This window comes from Haliaeetus albicilla, chromosome 2, assembly GCF_947461875.1.
Source record: "Haliaeetus albicilla chromosome 2, bHalAlb1.1, whole genome shotgun sequence".
Lineage (NCBI taxonomy): Eukaryota > Metazoa > Chordata > Aves > Accipitriformes > Accipitridae > Haliaeetus > Haliaeetus albicilla.
The window spans coordinates 68,720,970-68,740,429 of NC_091484.1; the positions used below are offsets into that span (position 1 = coordinate 68,720,970).

The following is a 19,460-nucleotide window of genomic DNA, read 5'->3' on the forward strand; positions in this document are numbered from 1 at the left end:
TGGCAAGCAGCTTATATGCTAGAGTCTGTCTGCAGCTTCAGTGCAAAACACATGGAGCCTCATCTTTTTCTTTGTTCAATATTTATATCTTCCTGCGCTACTTAATGACATGCTAAAAAAACCACTAAGTGTGTTCCAATTGCAGATCCGGATTTATTTAATCATTGTCAATCTGAAAGTATTCAGAGCTTGGGGTTATTAGTATTTTATATAAATGCTACAGATCATCTTTTGGAGCATGTGTGCGGCTATCCAAGTAATGTGAGCAGCCTGAGACAGGCAGTACAGCACAGGGTTTTAGTCACACCCTAGCCGTTGAATTTAATAGCAGTTGAGCAGCTAAAACCCCTTATCAGTGCTGTGGAAGTGTATCCCAGGGTAAGCGTACACTGGCCACAGCTGCCTGAATCCTATCAGCTAATGCCGTCTGCTTGGCTGCACCCTGGGTAGAGCCCGCATTACGGGGAGCAAAGTGTGACATGTGGGCCGACTTAATATGAGCATTTGGAAACTGAGATGATCTGTGCACTTGCACACACTTCCTGGATGCTTTTAAAAACTTTATTATTCAGTTTCTGGTACTTGCAGGCCAGGGCTGAGATGCTACAATAACAACCAGACATGGAGTACTTTGGCCTTTGTGCTTCCTTTGGTCCTGAGGGAAACTGAGAAGATCAAATAAATAAAAAAAATCAAATAAGAAGACCCCCCAAACTCACAGATCTATTTCAGATCCCTCTCTCCCCATAACTGTTGGCCTATGCTTAAATTGCCCAAGTGCTCAACAGTTGTTTGCAGGGCTGCTGCTTTTTCTTCCCCTGAACTGGCTCCTTATCTCTGTCAGCACATTGTGGGATGCTTTGCCCCTCACTAGGTAATATTTACATACTGAAATCAAAGTCACATAAATGAGGGGCTTCTTATCTTGTCATGCAGTCACTAAAATTCCCTAGCAGTTACATGTCCCTTCGCATGTATGCAAAATGTAGGCGTATCAACACGGTGAACTGCCTGAAAAAGCCAGCAATCTAGGAGACCAGTGCACCTACAGGGGAGGGTCAGAGTGGGAGCTGAGAAAGTGAGAGGAATGTAGGGAGAGATGGAAAATGGAGAGAGAAAGGTGTAGCAACAAAAAATAATCTTCTAAAAAAATAAAGATGAAGAAACAGTAAAAATTCATTTTGTCCTGGGGGATTTCCAGCAGGTGGACTCCTGTAGTAGATCTTTATTGAAAGGATAGCATCTGTTTTTCATAAATAGTTTTTGAGCAGTACCTTTAAATGAATTTGCAGAAGAAGGAAGCATCATTATCTTCATTATACCTGCGGGAAAGCTTAGGAAAACAGAACTGATTTGCTTAAAGTCAAACTTTCTACCAGTAGAAACAGCAATAGTCTCTCGAGTCACTCTTCACTGCTTCCCTGGCAGAGGTCTAGCTCTGCCGTGCCATCAGTTCTCGGTGTGTGCAGACTAAGGCAAAGTGGTTTTGCTATACATTTCTTGCTGTTGCTCAGTGAGATGTGTTTGCTAAGCAGAAGTGATCACTTTCTCCTTTTGTTGTCCAAATTTCATGGTACCTTCCCCACGACTCTGTTGTTTAATAATAAAAAATGCTGCTCACCACTGCTTGAAGTTTTTTAAAAAATTAGCTTCCCTGCAGAGTCCCAAGAAAAATATGGACCAGTTCCCAGATAGCTAATCTCATCCAAAGAGCATCCTCTGAACAATGCTGCAGGAGGCATCCCAAACAAAAGGGGTGTACATGGGATCAGCACACATGGCCATGAAAATGGTTTTCCTACAGTGTTGGCACAGCTTAGCAAGGTGAGGGGAGAGGGTTCTGAGACGTTTCTGAGACTTTGGCGTTTTTGCTTATTGAATTTTTTATTCGTCCATTGGCTTTTCCCAGTTTCCCTCAGAACTGAAGTTTGAGAAGCCACAATACTCCAAGTCTGGTGGTTACTGCAGCGTCTCAGTTTGTAAGGTGCTCTGTGACAGCTGGGCACAAGGACCCCCCACAGCCCCCACTGGGACACCGCTGCCGATGGGGATGGCAGTGCAATAACCGCTCTCCCCCAAACTCAGTTCCCGAAGCAGCACAAACAAACCTACGGTATTTGTAAACATTTCGGATATGATGGAGCCTGGTTTTGGGTGGGAATTGGTTTCAACCACGGCCAGTCAATCCAACTGATGCCTGGTCCAGCCTGCTGCTGGCACACACATCCCCATCTTAAATGTTAAAAAAGCAGGAAGGAAACGAAGGAATGATCGGTGGGGGCTCAGCCGCCCGCCTGCTGGCAGGTCACAGCTGACTCTGTTGTTCTACACGTGTTCGCTACCTCCGCTAATCCCAATGGGCTGAAGCAATTTATTTTCCCATTCCCTTTTTGTAAACCATCCATTGGCAGCAGCCAAAGTCAATCAATTGCTTCCACCAGAGCTCGCAGCGCAGAAAACAGTCATACAAAGCAAAGAGGGTAAAAAATGACAGAGGGAGAGAGCGGGTGGCTGGGGAGCGTGCACGGAGCCAGCTGCTCACGGCCAGAGGTTCGATCAGCTCCACAACCTGTGATACCCCGCTGTTACCAGTGCCAGGAGCCCAGGCAGCCCCGTAGCCTGCTGAGGAGCATCACCTTCACAAGCAGAAGGTGATGTGAAGCATCAGGTCCAGCTGAGGGGCAGGCCATCGAAAAATACACGGGGCAGTTGGAAATATGGGCAAAGGCCTCATGTCTGTCGAAGCAACGCTCCTCTTCCTTGAAAGCAAAGGCCATCATGTTCCTTTGAGCTAGAGGGAAACTGTGTAAGGTCTGCTCCAAGAGAAGGCATCCTCCGTGAAACCCTCTGAGGGTAAGACAGCGAGCAGACCCAGAGGGTTTCCTTGCTGTTCCTTAGCTGTTCTTTTACAACCAAAATACCCAGGGTAAAGTGACTGTATAAAGAGGGCAAGAGTGATTTTGATGATGAACTTCAGCTTTTCTCTTTTCACAAAAATGAAGCTGAAGTACTTTAGAAATGTCATTATCTTCTGCACTTACCGCATAGCTGCAGGTCTCAGTTAAGTTCATTGCAGCACAGGACAAGTGAATTACCTGCTTGCCCTGCGCCACCCCAAAGGCAGCTGCCTTCCACTTACATATACAATATCACTGAAGTGACGGATAGCAATTGCATAAAAGCTATCGGTATGACATAAGGCAGGAGGGTACCTCATTTCAGGGAGACTACAGAGGCAATTTAAGCAAGCAATGAATAACTAGCAAGTTTTGATTTGCTTTTCATCTAGAGTATAAAACTTCAGCTTCTGAGAACTTTCAGTGAAATTTTGTGATAACAAACCAAAAAAGTCAGTTCTGAAATTATTAGAAAATGCCTCTGAATATCACACTAGAGTATTAGACTGGACTGCGTCACGCAGGTGAGTCTATGATTACACTCATTGAATCAAGGTTTTCCAAAGATACCCCTGACACAGCTCAATCCTTTAAGCGTGGGTTAAAAACAAGAAACTGTACTGCTTCTTTCAAAAACAGAGCACCTCTGTTCTTTTTAAATATGTAAAGGAATGAGAACACGAACACGAGGCCAGCTTGTGCTGTGTGAAAGGTTTGATTGATATGAAAATACAACCATGCTAGGGAGCACATACTTTTCTCCACTGTGCTTCTTTCTTGGGCTGTAATCTCATCTAATTTTGCATCCAATTTAAAGGACCTCCACAGGAGGTTCTGCAAATGCAAACTATGGCATCCTTTCAGGTTCTTTCTAAAAACATATAATTATTGCCATTCTTGTGTTTATTTTGCCCAGTGAACAGCAGCAAGCACATAGTGAGAAAATACCGTGGGCACCTCCGAACAAAGATTGAGTCTGGAGAAGGAACCATACCCGTCCGGTGTCATAACGCAGCTCAGACGTGGGACGGCGTGTTGCTGGGAGAGCAGCTCATCACCATGTCCTGTACAGACAAAATTGCCAGGTACCTGATGCATATACATCGCAAAACTCTTTGCATGTGGAAATGAAGTTTGATGCCACAGAGGACTATGGTTGCTGGTGGGGAATAACTAGCAGGTGTTGACAAATCCTGTGGAAACAAAGACCTCCTTTGTATGCAAAAACAGACCATATAAATAGGATGGAATGTAAATAGGACATTTTCCCAAATTCTCCATGGGTCGTTAGTTGCTTTTTACAGTGTGACAAAAATACAAACCGTTTTTGCAGCATTTTTGCCAATTGAATTTCAGTGTGCAAATAAAATACATCCACTCTGCTCTTATTGGATCATTTACCCCAAAACTTGCAAACCAACCACCATGCAGATAAACTTAGCTCGTCTGCACCCTATTGGATAAAGTGCCCTAAAAGCTGCTAGGAATAGTTCTACTATTTTTGATGTCATTGCAGAACTTTCATGTCACAGCCCACTCTGTGGCTTCCTGCTCTGTCCTGTAAATACAACATATATTTATGTAGAATAATTGCCATGTAATAAATATTTCATAATTATTCCATGGTGGCACATAAACTGTAAACACATTCACCATTCTCAATTTAGGGCATTAACTAACAGCAAATGATGTCTATCACAAACTGAAAACAAACTGTGTGCATTTAGATGCATACTTATTATGCTATTAGTATATATCTATACAAGCATGTATACTTAGGTTCATAATTATATATCTATTATGTGCATTAGCTATAGGTGCAGCTCTACATGTAAAATACATTATAGTTATAAAAATGTAAACGTTATGATCAAATGCTCTGCTGGAATATCATGCATAAAAACTCAGTTAAATTACACCAGTCAAGAATTTGGCCCAATTATTAAAGGCCAACATAAACATAATCTTTCAAAAAAGCATAAAGCTTTTGTTTGATGCAAATGCATAAATTTTGCTCTTAGCTTTAACCAGATGACCTACTGAAGTTAAATTAGTCTGTAGCTTAGCAAAGCCTGCCATTTTGGCAGAAAAATGTATGACTGAACTAGCAAATGGAAATACTAACAGACTCACAAAATCCACCCTCTGCTAAGTGTAATCGTCACAACTGTTGTCTTTGTATGAAGGTTAAAGAGCAACTTCTGCTATAATGTTTTCATTTATTCATAAAGAGATAACAAAAAAGCCAAACTGTTTTCAGTGGATCTCCTGCACTGTTTTTAGATGCTGTTGGGTTTTCCAAATTCAGACTCATATGGACTCAAAAAACTAAACAAATTTACATTTAAGAATGGAAAGATTGCGCGCACTGTGGTTTTGAATGTCATTAACCAATGAATTAAATATCAGCTTTGCAAACAGTATTACATTTGCTATTGATGGGGATGTGGACTGTAAAGCACAGTCTCAGAAGTTGGGTTTTCTCCAAGCACATCTGCTAAGCACTTTCAGTGAATCCTTTCCTTGTTGCCACATATCTAAACAGCATTAAAGTCTGTGAAGAAAAAAAGAATCTACCAGGAAGTTTTTCCAGGATAAAAAAAGTCTTGCAGCTCTCATCTCTGATATTATTATTGCAATAACATATTAATTACTGCAATTTTTATTATTTATTTGCATGGTAAATCAAATGGGCATGGGATTTTCCTAGAAAAAAAAAATCAGCAATCATTATTCCCTGCTTTGAACAGCAAATGTTTACTCTCACCAGTAAGGGACAGTTAAAAAAGAGGCTGAGAAAAGGGGTGGAAAAAGCAATGTTTGTAGGAATTGTGGTAGTGTTGTGGCACTACAAATGCTTCAGAAGTTTGGACACTTCCAAGCACTGTGGACTTCTTGGTCAGGTTAAGAGCTTTGGTACAGAGAAAATGAATAGAACAACTGCTGAATTAGCAGATGAAGAGAAAAGGTCAAGAAAGCACAGAGATTCAGAAATCAATGAAGGTTACAAGGAAGAGGGAATGGTCATTCCTAATAAAGGGGAAGGATGGAGTTGGGAAATGATCATAGGAGAGGAAGAGGTTATTTGTGGGTCTGGTGCAGGCAGCTCCAGTAACTAGAAGTGATGGAAACCAGACAAGAGGGGCCCAAACACGGATTTTGAGGAGAAAAATTAGAAGTTAATAAAGTAGAGAGCATGGAGTTGAATGTAAAAAAAAAAAAAATTACCCCTTCACAAGGGAAACCAAGAAAGCCAAATGGAGTCCAGAGAGTGCTGGGGGCATCGACATAGCACATACTGCAGTGAAGCGTTTGAAAGCTTCTGGAGAGAGTGCCCAAGGCTATCTACAGATGTTCACAACCCTGGCTGCACTTGGAGGTCATGCCTTTCCCTTCCTTTCTCTCTCACGGTCACATTGTGAGACCTGGTTCTGCAATTTTGTTTCCATCAGGCTCCTAATTACATATATTTGTGGGATAACTTCAGTTAGGTTCATAAGTTTTTGTTTGGGAATCACTGTGCTAGTGAAAACAAAGCACCAATAACACAGGAAACATAAAAAAAAAAAAAAATCTCTTCCATGGCAGAAAATAAGCGGTACCATCAGGGCTGGCCACCAGTGAAAACATTGCTGGAGATTTTTAGCTTCTACAAATTTTATTTAGAGCTTGGCAAAGAGTGGTGAGAAGAGGTTTCAATATGGTATCTTCAATAAACTTTATCCCAAATTTCAGTTTACCACATTAAATATGATCTATGATAAATTTTTATCCTTATTATCGTCACCTGTAAAGGGGAGAAATCAAAGATTTCTTCACCTGATCTTTGTTTCAGCATATACAGGGCTGTTTTCTGCCGCCTTCGCCTCTGGCCATAGAAAGTACAGGCAGGAAAGGAGTTCAGTAGACAAGGAGATTACTGTGTGAGGGCCCTTTCCCCTCTCCTGCCCTCACTGAAGAGATCAGTAGGTAGGTGGGTTTTGTGCCACACTTCAGACTCCAAATATTTGCTCTACCACGTAGACAGTTGAGTCTTTAAATGTCTGTAGGATGCAGGAATCTAGTTGCACATCATCTGGACTTGTCTTGCAATGCAAAAAAAGGTCTCTGAAGCTGTTTGTGTAAGCAAGATTTGACAAAAAGGTGGCTTGTATACTTTGGATTTTATTGCTTGTAAAAGCCCCTCAGGAGCACTGGGCTATTAGAGAATGTTTCCTCTTGAGAACCTAGCCAGTAGCTGCTAAAATATACATCATTTTACATTATTTGCAAAGGACATTGCTATCAGAATATCAAAGACCCAAGAAGGGAGAGAGTTACTCAGAAAAGTGAATAATATTCTATAAAACATGTATCTAACGATTTATGTTCTTTCTTGCTCACAGGATAGCCATAAGCAGAGAGTGGTTTAATCAGATTTATTTGTTATTCAAAGGCATTTAGCAATTTTTATTACTATCACCACAAGTTTGAGAGGATTTGATGCTTGGTATGCATTATTTGGGCTCTGTGGCTGTGTTGAGATTGCAGGATAAACAGCCTGGTATCATACCTATTCCCTTACTGAATTAAAGCACAAACACTTCTGGATGAATACTCATGTTATTTGGTTCAGGCAGGGAATTACGAGGTGAAATTCTACAACTGAATTATAAAGGAGGTCAGACTAGATCTTGGTGGTTCCTTCTGGCTTTAAAAACTATGCATTTATATGTGCAAATTTAAAGTTTGGGCTCTGTGAATCCCCAAATAACCCACCCTAAGAGAGTGTTAGCTTTTACACTCACAACTTCTGTAAGTCTCACAGTGCAGCTGAAGTGAGTTCAGCCTCTCAGTGCCATAGACGTTAGGATTAAACCACATTCTTTAGGCCCATAGTTCATTAATTACACTAACACCTAAGATTTTGACCTTCATTTTCCTCTGTAATGTACACTGTATACACTGCTGAAAAAGCAGCAATATCATGAGCAAAATAATTTTGAAAATGATCAGCTGTTTGGGGAAAAAATAGCATTATTTAACATTTTTTTGATGTTAATCATAACCTATATTAAGACCTTTATGTCAACAGAGACATCACAGCCCTAAGAGCATTTAGGCTTTTTGTGATAGCAAACCCATTCATACAATGGGCCAAATTAAACCTCTTTTCATCTCCCTTTCTCACACTAAGGCTGGACCCAAGAACAGGTCGCACCTTTGCTTATTAGAAGGTCAGTGCCAAGTTAATGCTGCTGCTGGTGGGAGTCTCTGCAGTCGCTGTTCAGGAGCAGACAAATGCTTGAAAGAAAATGACATATAAATACACATCGTCACGCACGCACATGCAAGCACACGCATTTAGGTAAAAAACAAGGATATCTCTGGAGTTCAGCTCCTCTTTGAGGATCTGAATGCAATAACCAAACATTAGGAAAGTTCAGCAGTAAATTCTGTCTCAGACCCTCAGAAATGTTCAGACCAGTGAGGACTGAGAGTGCCCAGGTGGGATTTTCAGCACCCCCTTGGTGCCCTGGGGCCTCAGGGACACCGGCTCTCTGTTTGTGTCCCCTTCAGTGACATGGTCTCCAGCTGTGCAAAGCCAGCCCAGCGCTCAGCCTCTCCTCTCCACTGCACAACACTGGTGGCTTCCCACAGCGCACAAAGTGTGTACGTGTATGCCAGATTTGCAGGCGATTGATAGTTCACACAACCAAATGCATGCTTGTATAAAATAAGAATTTCCAAATGTCCAATTCTTATTCCTACAGCAGAAGAAATATGAAAGACTGGACAAAACATGAAAGAACTATGGACTTCTCTTACTCAAGGCCATCACTCCTCTGCATCGACTTGCAGGAGAAATTCAGAGTCTGCCACAGAGTACAGAAACCACCCTCCCTTCCGTACGCTTTGTCCTCTGACTCATGGGAATGCAGTCTGAGCTTCAGGCCAGTCTCCTTCTACCATGGCTCATCCCCTAGGCCCACCATGCCCCTGATTTGGCAATACACATACATCCTTTCTGAATAAAGTTTCCTATTCTATGCTCTGAGCTCACCAAGCTTATACATCTCACCACCAGCACCTGGGTCCCTTCTTCTTCCATGCAGAGAAACTGGAGCAATTATTTCTCTCAGCATCAATCTACCCAAAACAGCAGGGTGCTCTCCCATGAATAGCCATACAGAAAGGTTTAACGATCAGCATTGGCTGTGGTTTGGTAGAGCAGTGCAATAGTGCCAGGAGCACGTGGAGGAGGCCACCATGGACCTCCACAGCACAGCAGACCTTTAGCCTAAACAGACATTCCCAGGTCCTATATCACCTCCACTACCATGTGTGTGCAAATTATTTTGAGGATCTTGGTCCAAGCATTCAAAACTAAGGTTTATTTTAAAAATTAGTTCTTATCTGGGTGTTCCATTAGAGACAGAGTTATGCAGTTCACTGCTCTTCCCCCAAACCCTCTTCCTTGATAGGCCTTAGCAAGGGGACTGGAGACCTCACGCTATGGCCAGGGCAGAGCACGTTCACACTCACTGGATATCTAGCTGATGTATTTACTTTGGAGAGATGCCAGTCTTCTGTGCATCAAACTTGCATCTACACACATTAATAGTGCATAGACTTACTTGTAAATGGGTGAGCCGTGGTACTTGCCCTCTTTCAGAAGTCCCCTTGCAGGGTACAGGCTTGAGGAACATACTCTGCAGGTTGCAGGATTTGGAGGGAGCAACCCGCGCAACCACTGTCTTTATACAGCAAATAAAAGCCACAATTCAGTGTTTGTTTCGTAAGCTCTGGCCTTAGAATTGTTTTCTTACTACTGCTTCTCAAAAGGTCACCTTTGAAAGACTGTGCATTTTCTTGCCACCAGGTTAATGGTCTTCCATTTCCTTGTACTTCACAAAAACAGTGACATTAAGCCCAGAGGTTAAATAAGACCCTGAACATCTAAATTATACCTCACCTGTAAAATGACACAAACAGTAACAAAGGACCTCCAAACTTTGCATTACAGCATTAACTGTCTATTCTTGCCCCATGGCTGAGGTTTGTGGATTGTTTGGGCCCACGAGCTAGAGGATAGGAAGAAATCTTTGTTGATAATATGTTCAGAGTATTGCAAGGTAACGTAGTCTTAAGGCACTGTTTCAGGATTTAGCAGTGGGAGTCTGAAGTAGCATTTTACAAGATGATTTGAGCACATTAAGCTGTATTTAAACATCACATATAAAAATGCAAGACTAAAAGTCAGTGTTAGAAATTTGCATTCTTAGATCTATTTTAGTGTTAGCCTGTCGACCAGCGCCATTGTTAACAGAAGACTGAGCCTGACAAGGTAACTCTTAAGAAAAGCTACTTCAAAGGCTGCACATTAATGTAAATGAAAGTCAATTAACACAGCCAGATCTTCAATTAGAGATGATTTGTGCACATGATTTGTAATTCTCTCTCTTAACCCCTTTCTGTGTGACTGAGATTTCAATTTCGATCTTTCACCACAAGGTATGTTCCAGAAAACGTATATAAACCACCTACTGTTAAAATACAGATCAAAAACTAATGCACTAGTTCCAGTTTCCAAACCAATAATAGCTAAATGGTCATATAAATAGGAACACCACAGGTGTTCTGCTGAGCACAGGCCACCATGAATAACAATTTATACTGTGTGAAGCATAGCTGGAAATATTGGTAATAGAAACTGTGGTACAGGAGGTTAACAACATGCCAAGCAGGTAAGACTTAAAGCTCTTAATAATGACCAAAAAAAAGTGTAAAGCCTTAACAAAATAAGCTTTGAAATTCATCAGCAGTGCTTTTTAAGGGGCGAGGTTTCCAAAGGTCCCGAAGAGACACTTTAGTCTCACCGAGCTTCAATGGCAGGTGGACACAGCTCCCTGAGATGTTTTGAAGCATCGTGTGAATTTCTCCACATCTCAGTTTCAAAGGGGTTTGAGGGCAGGAGCGTGTCAGCATTCGGCTCTGAGTAATGCTATGTGCAAACCGATGCTGGAAATACTCGGCGAAGGGACTCCAGGTGTCACACCACGTCTCAGCAATGGGCGAGGAGCCACATGCTGACCTGAGCGAGGCTGCAGCCCTTTGCATCCCCACCGATTTGCCCCCAAGCCCATTCCTCAGTATTTTTATCATCCATATTTCTTTTGGTCCCAGGGAGGAACCGCAACCGACTTGGCGTGGTGAGATGATGCTACAGCATGCAGGTGTGGAGTCTGTGATGGGGTTATGACTTGGGGACACATTTCCCTGCACACCTCGCCGGTGGTCCCGGGCTGCCGGGAGCGTGGAAGCTGCATGGGGGCTCTGCGGGGCTCGCCCCCAGCCCGCCCTGCGGCTGGGGCCAGGGGAGCATGACGTTTAATTAAAGAAAGGCCGCCTGCTCTGGGATGCCTCCCAGACCGTCGCTGGCATTTCTGTGATTGACAAACAGGCAAAAATATATTTATTCAAGGATTATCTATATTGAAAACCGGACGCGGGATTTTGTCTTTGTAAACAGTGCAGTAATATCTGCTGTTTGAACAAAAGGAAGGGTATACTTTCCTTCCATTTAAAGCACCTAAAGCTCCCATATTTAAGTGAAAAGGAGAGACATTTGGTTTTATTGATCCTGCTTGCTGAAGATTTGGGGGTTTTTAAATAAGATCTGTGACTAAGGGAGCAGTGGGTTGATTTTCACTTTATTGGAAGGGTTATTACAAAGCACACGGCATAGAAGTTATTAGAGAGATGCGTGCCCTTGAAAACAGCCCTTAAAATCTTGCACAATTAGGAAAATTCAGAATGATCCAGCATATTTCCTCATAGCGAGGAAAGTCACTTTGATATATTGAGGACCCAAAATGTAACACTGCATTGCTCTGAATAATAATTTTATTTTGAAAAGCCACATTTGAAGAGAGCACTTTGTTACAGATGGGAACACAGCTACTTTCATGGATCTAAATTAGGCTACAGAGAAATAGCTCCTTCAAAAATGAACACCCTTATTGATAGTTTCACTGTTGCTCAGACAGATTTTTCCCTATCATCTACCTACAAATAATCCCATAGATGTTCAGATATCAAAGGACCAAGTCAGTACATTAGCCATGTATGTTGGTCAAGGGATGAACAATCCACAGGATAAAAGACCTTCCCCCAAATATTTGTCAGTTAAATCTATTGTTTATGCAAAATACTGAACTGGCTGCCCTCCAAGCTAGGTCTTTTTATCCACAGAACAGAAGCAGAATGAGTAACCAAAATTTCCCTCCTCATTAATGTGCTTTTACTGTGCTCTGAAGGACAAGAGCAGCAGTGCAAGGGCCTTGTTCTGGCCAGCTCAGCACAGGACCCCTCTTTTCCCAGGACTTGTGCTGTCTTAGTCGGACTCATGCACATGCTCGGGGCTGCTTTCCAGAAAGAAACAACTGGCCAGACACTTTGCCGAACCTGGGCTACACTTGAAAGCAAAGCTCCTTCTCTGCTTTTTCATCCCACTTCTCCGAATGGATGCTGCTAAAACTGGGAAGTGGCCGGCACACAGGTGGCAGTGCCATCACCCTCATCCCGTTTCTCCACCACCACCACGGTGGACAGCAGCCTTGGCATTGCTCAAGAAGCCCTGGCAAGCAGTCCCCATCGAATATTGTCTCCTTGGTGTCAGCACCTTTTCTGATTTCTCTGCCCTTCCTACCATAGGGTGCTGTCTGGTTCTGGTACGGTCGCTTTTTACATCACCTTCTACCCATCAGGCACAGCTTGCTCTTGTGCCCTGTATTCTTTTATTACGTTTCCTCTCCCTTGTTTTTTTGGTCTGGCCCCTCTGTCCAATTTGTCTTGTATCTACTTATACCTTGAAGTCAAAATCCACCATGGCTAACATAGAAGTTCATTTCCCCCTACACCTGGCTGGGTCTTCTTTTGGGATGGGAAAACAGGGTTGTCTTGAGGAACAACTATCGTATCCAGAAGATGTGGACTCTAGCTCTGCCTCCAAATAATGCAGCAGACTTCAGTAAATCATATTGCCTTTCTGCCTTGGTTCCCCGGGTTGTATAAAAATGGGGTTTTACCTCACAGCAGCATTGTGAGAATTATTTAATGTTTATGAAATGCTTTTAATATGTAGGGTATGACCTGATTGTGGTTATACTATGATTTCCCATAATGTAATTCCATTGACATCCAAATCCCTTTTTACACTAGGATGAACATATTTAGAATTAGGCAGAGAAATATCTCTAAAGAAAAGACAGGATCCTTGCAAAGAATTTAAATTAAATAATCATTATTACTTTGTAATTTATGATCTGAACACAATCCCTATTTTGGTAAATAAAGCTCAGATGATTTCTTGTGATGTGCATATTGCTAAAATTCAAATATTGTTGAACATATGTTGTTTTTCTGTTTAGCTGCTTTTTTCTCTCCTTCAATCAAATATACAAGGGTTTTTTTAAGGAAATGTCAAATGTTGAAAACAACACTGATATCTTACAAGTTTCCATCTGGACAAAGATATCACTGTCTAATTTTTTTACTCGCCTTAGAAGCTGGTCAGAGGCATAGTACTGTTAGCTGAACTCAACTCTATTTCTTAAGCTTGCATTATTAATTTTGCATCATGATAAGATATTTACTCAAAGAGGCAGCTAGTTCTTTCCTTTAAAAGTGATGTTATTTGCAGGAATGACCACATTTTTTTTCCCCCAAATGAAGTTATGCAAATCTGATCGACTAAAGTAAATGTTTCATAAAACCAATGACTGTTTAAATTGTGGGACTAAATTGTTTGTATATAAATATTACCTTTTATATTCCATTTGAGTTTTATGTAGATGAACACATTACTTTAATGACCTGCATTTACAGAGGGAGACAGGGAGAGTCTGACTCTGAAATCCTCAGCAGCCAGATGGCTGCCTTTTCTTGCATGAGATTAAAAGATGTTTCTCATTCACAGCCCTGCTTCAGAGGCAAATTAATATAGCCAGCTAAATTGCTTGTGTTTTTGGAATAAAATTTAAAGAGAACTTTTTAAAGCAATTGGTGTCACAGGTTCCTAGAGCAGATTGCTCTCCAGGTACAGCATGCTGGTTTTAAACATTCAGTAATTAATGGAAAGTATTCCGTGTTAATTGACTGCTTCAGGAAAGGGAAATATAATGACTCCTTATTAATCATGAAAAGAGACATACAGCACGGAGGCAGTGCAATAATTGCACTAACGGTTGAGAAATGTTAATTAATGAAAAGAACAATGATGTAAGAAATTAGCTACATAATGCTTGCTGCTGATGGAGATTGTGCTTTAAACACATTATTTAGCATGGCAGCCACTGGATGTTGCTTTAAATAGCAGGCACCTCTTACCTTTTCCTTTAGTCAACTATGGAGTTCCAAATGTTGCCAGTGTTTTGGTTTTTAATGAGCCAAAATACACTCTCCAAAACTACTTTTTCTGAAGTGTTTTCAGTTTGAACTCCTGAACTCAAAACTATTCAAACAGATTGACAAGGTTTGACTTATATAAAAATATTATCCAAGTGTAAGACAGCATGTTAGTGTTTGGGTGGTGGGGAACAACTTCTTGTTAGATGGGCTGAGCTAAAAGGGTTTGCCAAGAAGATAACTGCACGATGACTTCTTTCCCCTTTTTAATTTTTCCACTTTTTAACCAATTACCTGTCCCCTGAAGAGTTTAGAGTAAGCATCTTGTCATATTTGTGCCTAGCTTGATGTAAAAATTCGGAGGCTATTAAAATGCAGAACAGTTCTGGCAACTAATCCAACAGCAGTAGTATGGAGCTCAGAGTCATTAACAGATTGAAGGCCTCAAGGTTTCCACCATCACTCTGTTGCACCTTTAAGACAGCAACAGGGTGAGACATATCCATCACTCTGAACACTTCAGAGCAGGTCAAATTATTGGTTACTAATAAATTGCCTAAAAGCATAACTCTTCTTTTTCTCTTCAGGAACAGGATTTGATTCTTATGGACGTCTTCATATCTGCATGATCATTTATGCAAGGAAATGTCAGCCTGTGAGGCTTTTGAAAATTATTCATAACAGTTTTATGGGAATTTTGGCCACCTAAGTCACATGTTATCTTGGTTGTATCACTAAGGGATGACACTAATGTAAGACAAATGGTAAATAAAGGTAGAATAACAAAAGCACTCATTTTAGCTCTACCAATGCAGGTGTAAAATTACAGATGCAGAAAAAAAATAAAATTCTGCTAAAGACATGCTAAATGAATGTTCATCAAACAGCAAATTCTTTTATAAGGAACAGTTCTCAACAAAAGGCCTCTGTTTGCAGTAACACAAGACAGAAATACATCCCTTAAGTCAGCGGCATCACAGTAATCTAAAATGATTGTAAAGGAGGAATCAGTCCACGGGTGTATAATAACCTAACAGTGCAGTGCTTCATGCATCATAAGACAGGGACAGGAATGGTTTCATCCCTCATCCCTCCAACCCATGTGCTGGCCTTTGCTGATTTTCCCAGGGCAGTTCTCTTGTGGCCATTCCTCCACCCATGTGTTTTATCGCTCCTGAATTTCTTTTCCAGATGGAACATTCTTGGGCTCCAGGGTGCTCTCCTCAGCTCCTTCATCGAACCCATGTACTTGCACAGCATCATTGTGGGAAGCCTCTATCACACTGGTCACCTTTCCCGAGTAATGAGCCATAGAATAGAAGACATTGGTCAGCTGCCAGCTTCATACCGGCGCAATCAGCTGCTTCTCAGTGGTAAGCAAACACCTGCCTGCAAGACAAATGATGCCCTCTCCCATCACTAATTTTGCTGGTCACCAACAGGAAAGTTTACTTGTTTGTAAGGAAACCATTAGGCCATACCTTCTTTTTTTCCTGCGCAGTATGAATTTGTAGAATGAAGAAACTGATGCATTTAAATCCAGTTCCTTTTTCATATGCAGTGAGCACAAAAAGGATCAGTAGTGGATATAAGCTGTCTAGGAAAACTAACACTGTACAAAGACTGCTCGAAGTGGACTAAAGTGTATGACTAAGTAAAAGATGTCTAAAAACCAGGGAGGAAGTGTTCAGTAAATTTTAAGTTTAACTCTCTCCCGCCCTGCTCTCCCTTACCCAGTGAGCAGACAAATGTGCAGAGTCAGGAGGAGAACCAGCCCTCACACCTCCGGCCCCGTGCATGCAGCCCCGCCATCCATGGCCCTTACTCGGAGCCCTGCCCCTTCACCACTTGCTAGCCATCGTCTTCGGAGCAGATGGCCATGAGAAAAGGGTTGTTCATTCATGCAGGAGATCCTGCCTTCTCAGCAGACCTCGGGGAGGCATTGCTGCCATCTGACGAGGCTGCTGCCTGTCGTGTGAGCATCTCTGTGGTTTCCAGCTATCTTTCGGGCTACTCTCACTTCCACCACTTGTCCTTCCCAGCCCCTGTCCCTACCCCATGTCTCTGGTCCTTTCTTCTCCATCCCCCTGACTCTCACTTCCTTAACCCCAAGCCAGGCAGCAGCTGTCTGGCCTCATCCCAGCAAAATCCCACAAAGTCTTGAATGCCTTCAGATCCTCATGAGGCATGTGAGTGCTACGGGCCACCAGTTCTGCACAGGATTATATCCTTATTTTACTCTTAGACTCTGATAATTGTTCTTCAGGAGGATTCCCTGTGACACCAATACGATGTCAGGGTTACAGAGTTTGGAGGTCCAGATGCTTTAGTGGAGTACACCGTTGTCTTTCAAAGTCCTCTAGGTTCCTCAGTCAGGAGAGGGCTGTTTTATCCCTTATGTATTTTATGTTCTTTTTTTGGTTTTTTTTAATGCATCCTTGTGACAAAATTAGTTCAGCTGAGGCAGAAGTGATAGTTTAGCCACTGGGGAAATTCTCAAGTTCTGTGTGGTTTAGTACGTCTGGTAAGTGCAATGTGCATGTACGTGTTATAAGGTGATTAGGTCAAAAGGCTTATCCTTATTTGAACAGCTTATCTCCATTTTTTAACTCTTCAGTGCAGCTAGCCAAAGATTGTGCAATGCAAGTATGCAGGAAACTGTGCTCCATACTTCTCCTCCAACCCATGCCCCTTCCTATCACTCCTGCCCTGGCCCAGCATGGGCATGACTCAGCCCCATCTCCCTTCCCACGCACATCGTGGGAGGAAAGGACTCACAGCTGGTTGGGAAAATCTCCCTGTTTTCCAAACCTGGCTGTTATTTTGGCAAAACACCTCTGTTTGCCAGAAGCCTCTGCATCTCCCACTGAGGAAGCTGATCTCATCCTGTGACAGCCCTAACTCATTTTAAGTCCACCCATACATTAAGATCAAAATCACACCCACTTTCACTGTGTCTGCAGGATGTACAGGGAAACCCAGTAGAACTGTTGAAGGACTGAAAACACAATAAGGGATTTAATAAGAGATTTAACCACAGAACAGCTATTGCTTTGCTGGGTTGGTCTTGTGGAGTAAAAGTAATGGCTCATGCTTGGCCCAAGTGCACATTTGTGTCCAAGAGTCATTGCCAGAGATTTCAAGGGAGTTAGAAATGTATCAGAGGGGCCCTTGTGTCATTTTAAGTATCTGCATGTTTCATGGCTGGCTTCCTCCTTCCCAGAGACTTCTGTTTGGAAAAGCTTTTGCTTTGCTTTTGGTTGTGTTTGTGGGTTTTCTTCAGCCCAGGAGAAGCAGTGGGAGGAATCCGTCTCTCTCTGACTACATTGCTTTTGTCTCTAAAGCCATTATTTGTAATCTTCCCTCCCCCACAAATCCCAGGGAGTCAATACTGCTTAAAACTTACATTGCTGAGGCTTGTGTTACATTTCTCTTACCTGGAAAACTGCGTTGACAGCATATCCAGTGACAAAGGAGATGGGCACCTAGCAAAAGCCAAACCGAATGCATTAGAGACCAAACCTCAGCAACCTCAGTTTCCCACGCTCCTCTCAGGGGTCAGACCAGCTAAGGATTTCAAATTGCAGGAGTCCTTCAATTATAAGGATGCCAATTTTGTCACTTGCTTATAGCTGTCCAAACATTTCAATGGAGAGGAGAGTCACAGTGTGGGATGAGATATCCTGGTATAACTCCTTGGCCCCACAGAAAAATGATCAGTGAGATTTTCCACTCACACCAGTCCCAGCCAGATGGAAATCCACTCATTCACTGGGATTACTCTTGGGTGTATTTTTTAGAAGAAAGAAAAGCCCTCTGTCATTTTTATTTCCTTTTCTCTTAAGATTGAGGCCATTCTAAATGGTACCCTGAAGAGGCATGAGGCTTTGCTAGGAGAGAGAGGAGAATGAGGACAGATTTCAGTTCATATCCCACAGTACTCAAGTTCATGTTATTTGTACAAAGACTCCTGTTTTCCTTCCAGTTTCTACCATCTCCTGTTGTACTCTTTGTTGTGTTGGTTTTAAGGAGGATGTTTTACATGAAGGAGAGAAAATTATCTGGATTATTTAGGTGTTACCTTTCAAATAAAATTAGAACAATTATTTTTCAAAAGAAAAACATGAAAAAAAGTGTTAAAAAAGGATCAAAAACAACAATCAGAGAATATATCTAGGCTCTATATTTGCATCTGTCATGAGTCTCATGGTGTTTTCTTTAAAGCCTCTTCTCTTGCATTTGGAAAATGATGTGAAAGTATCTTCTACTTACCCAAATACATGTACTTATGTATGATAGCTGGGAAGAGAAAGCATGAAAGCCAAAGCAGCACAGAGGGTGTTCCAGGCACGGGGGCAAGTTCCCAGCTCTCACGGATGTCCACCGAGAGCAGAGGGAGCCTCAGGCTGGGCAGGGGCGTACACTCCCCACCGACAGGCACCCCAGCCTGCTCTCTCCTCCATGCAGCCTTTCCTTCTTTTCCTCTGGTCAGTGTTTTCACAACATTTTTATTGTTTTAGTGGCCTGTGGCAACTTTGCACGGCAGGGTGTTTGCTATCGTGTTTTTTTGGCACACAGTCCTCTAAGCCTTTGGGTGCTATCTCAACAGAGAGTGGTGCATCATGTCAAACAGCCGATTTTGATCTGTCTGCATCTTGTTCTGTATAGAGGCATTTGAATAGCACCAGAGAGCTATCTATCTGATTTTCAAGGGCTCAGTTTATATCCTGTTGCCTAGGTGAACTGGAGTTTTAGATGCAGACTGATCTGTTATCTCGGGGTGGGGGCAGGGGGAATTGAAAGAGGTATTAATACAACATGAGTATGTTTACAAATCCTGGGTGAGGTTATGACTTAGCTATAATTCTCTTCTACACATGGTAGCGAGTTCAGTCCCAGTGACCGAGATGATTTCTGCAATTCCAGCTTTGCCACCGGTACAAAGTGGTTGTGCCATATAATTTTTTTGCCTTCAAAGGCCACCTTTCTCTCTCTGTGCGTGCTCAGTCCTGTCTGGCTCTTGCAGCTCCCTCCAGGGGCAGAGGGGACGGGACGACAAAGGGAGCCATGCTCCCTCACTGACATTGCTTCTCATGATGCTGGGAGGCCCCAGGCAGGAGGCAGACTGATCCTGCACAGCCCTCCGAGTCTCCCATGGTGTCTCTCAGGGGCTTA

General features: G+C 42.3%; 1 protein-coding gene across 1 annotated transcript in view; it reads left to right on the top strand.

Annotated features, from left to right (window-relative positions):
- The window catches only part of ADARB2 (adenosine deaminase RNA specific B2 (inactive)), a 321,084-nt gene that overhangs the window by 296,167 nt on the left and 5,457 nt on the right, over positions 1–19,460 (top strand). Inside the window, exons 7-8 of the mRNA XM_069778153.1 lie at positions 3,814–3,982; positions 15,477–15,658. Of these exons, the coding sequence (XP_069634254.1) occupies positions 3,814–3,982; positions 15,477–15,658 (351 nt within the window). The remainder of the gene's footprint in view (positions 1–3,813; positions 3,983–15,476; positions 15,659–19,460) is intronic.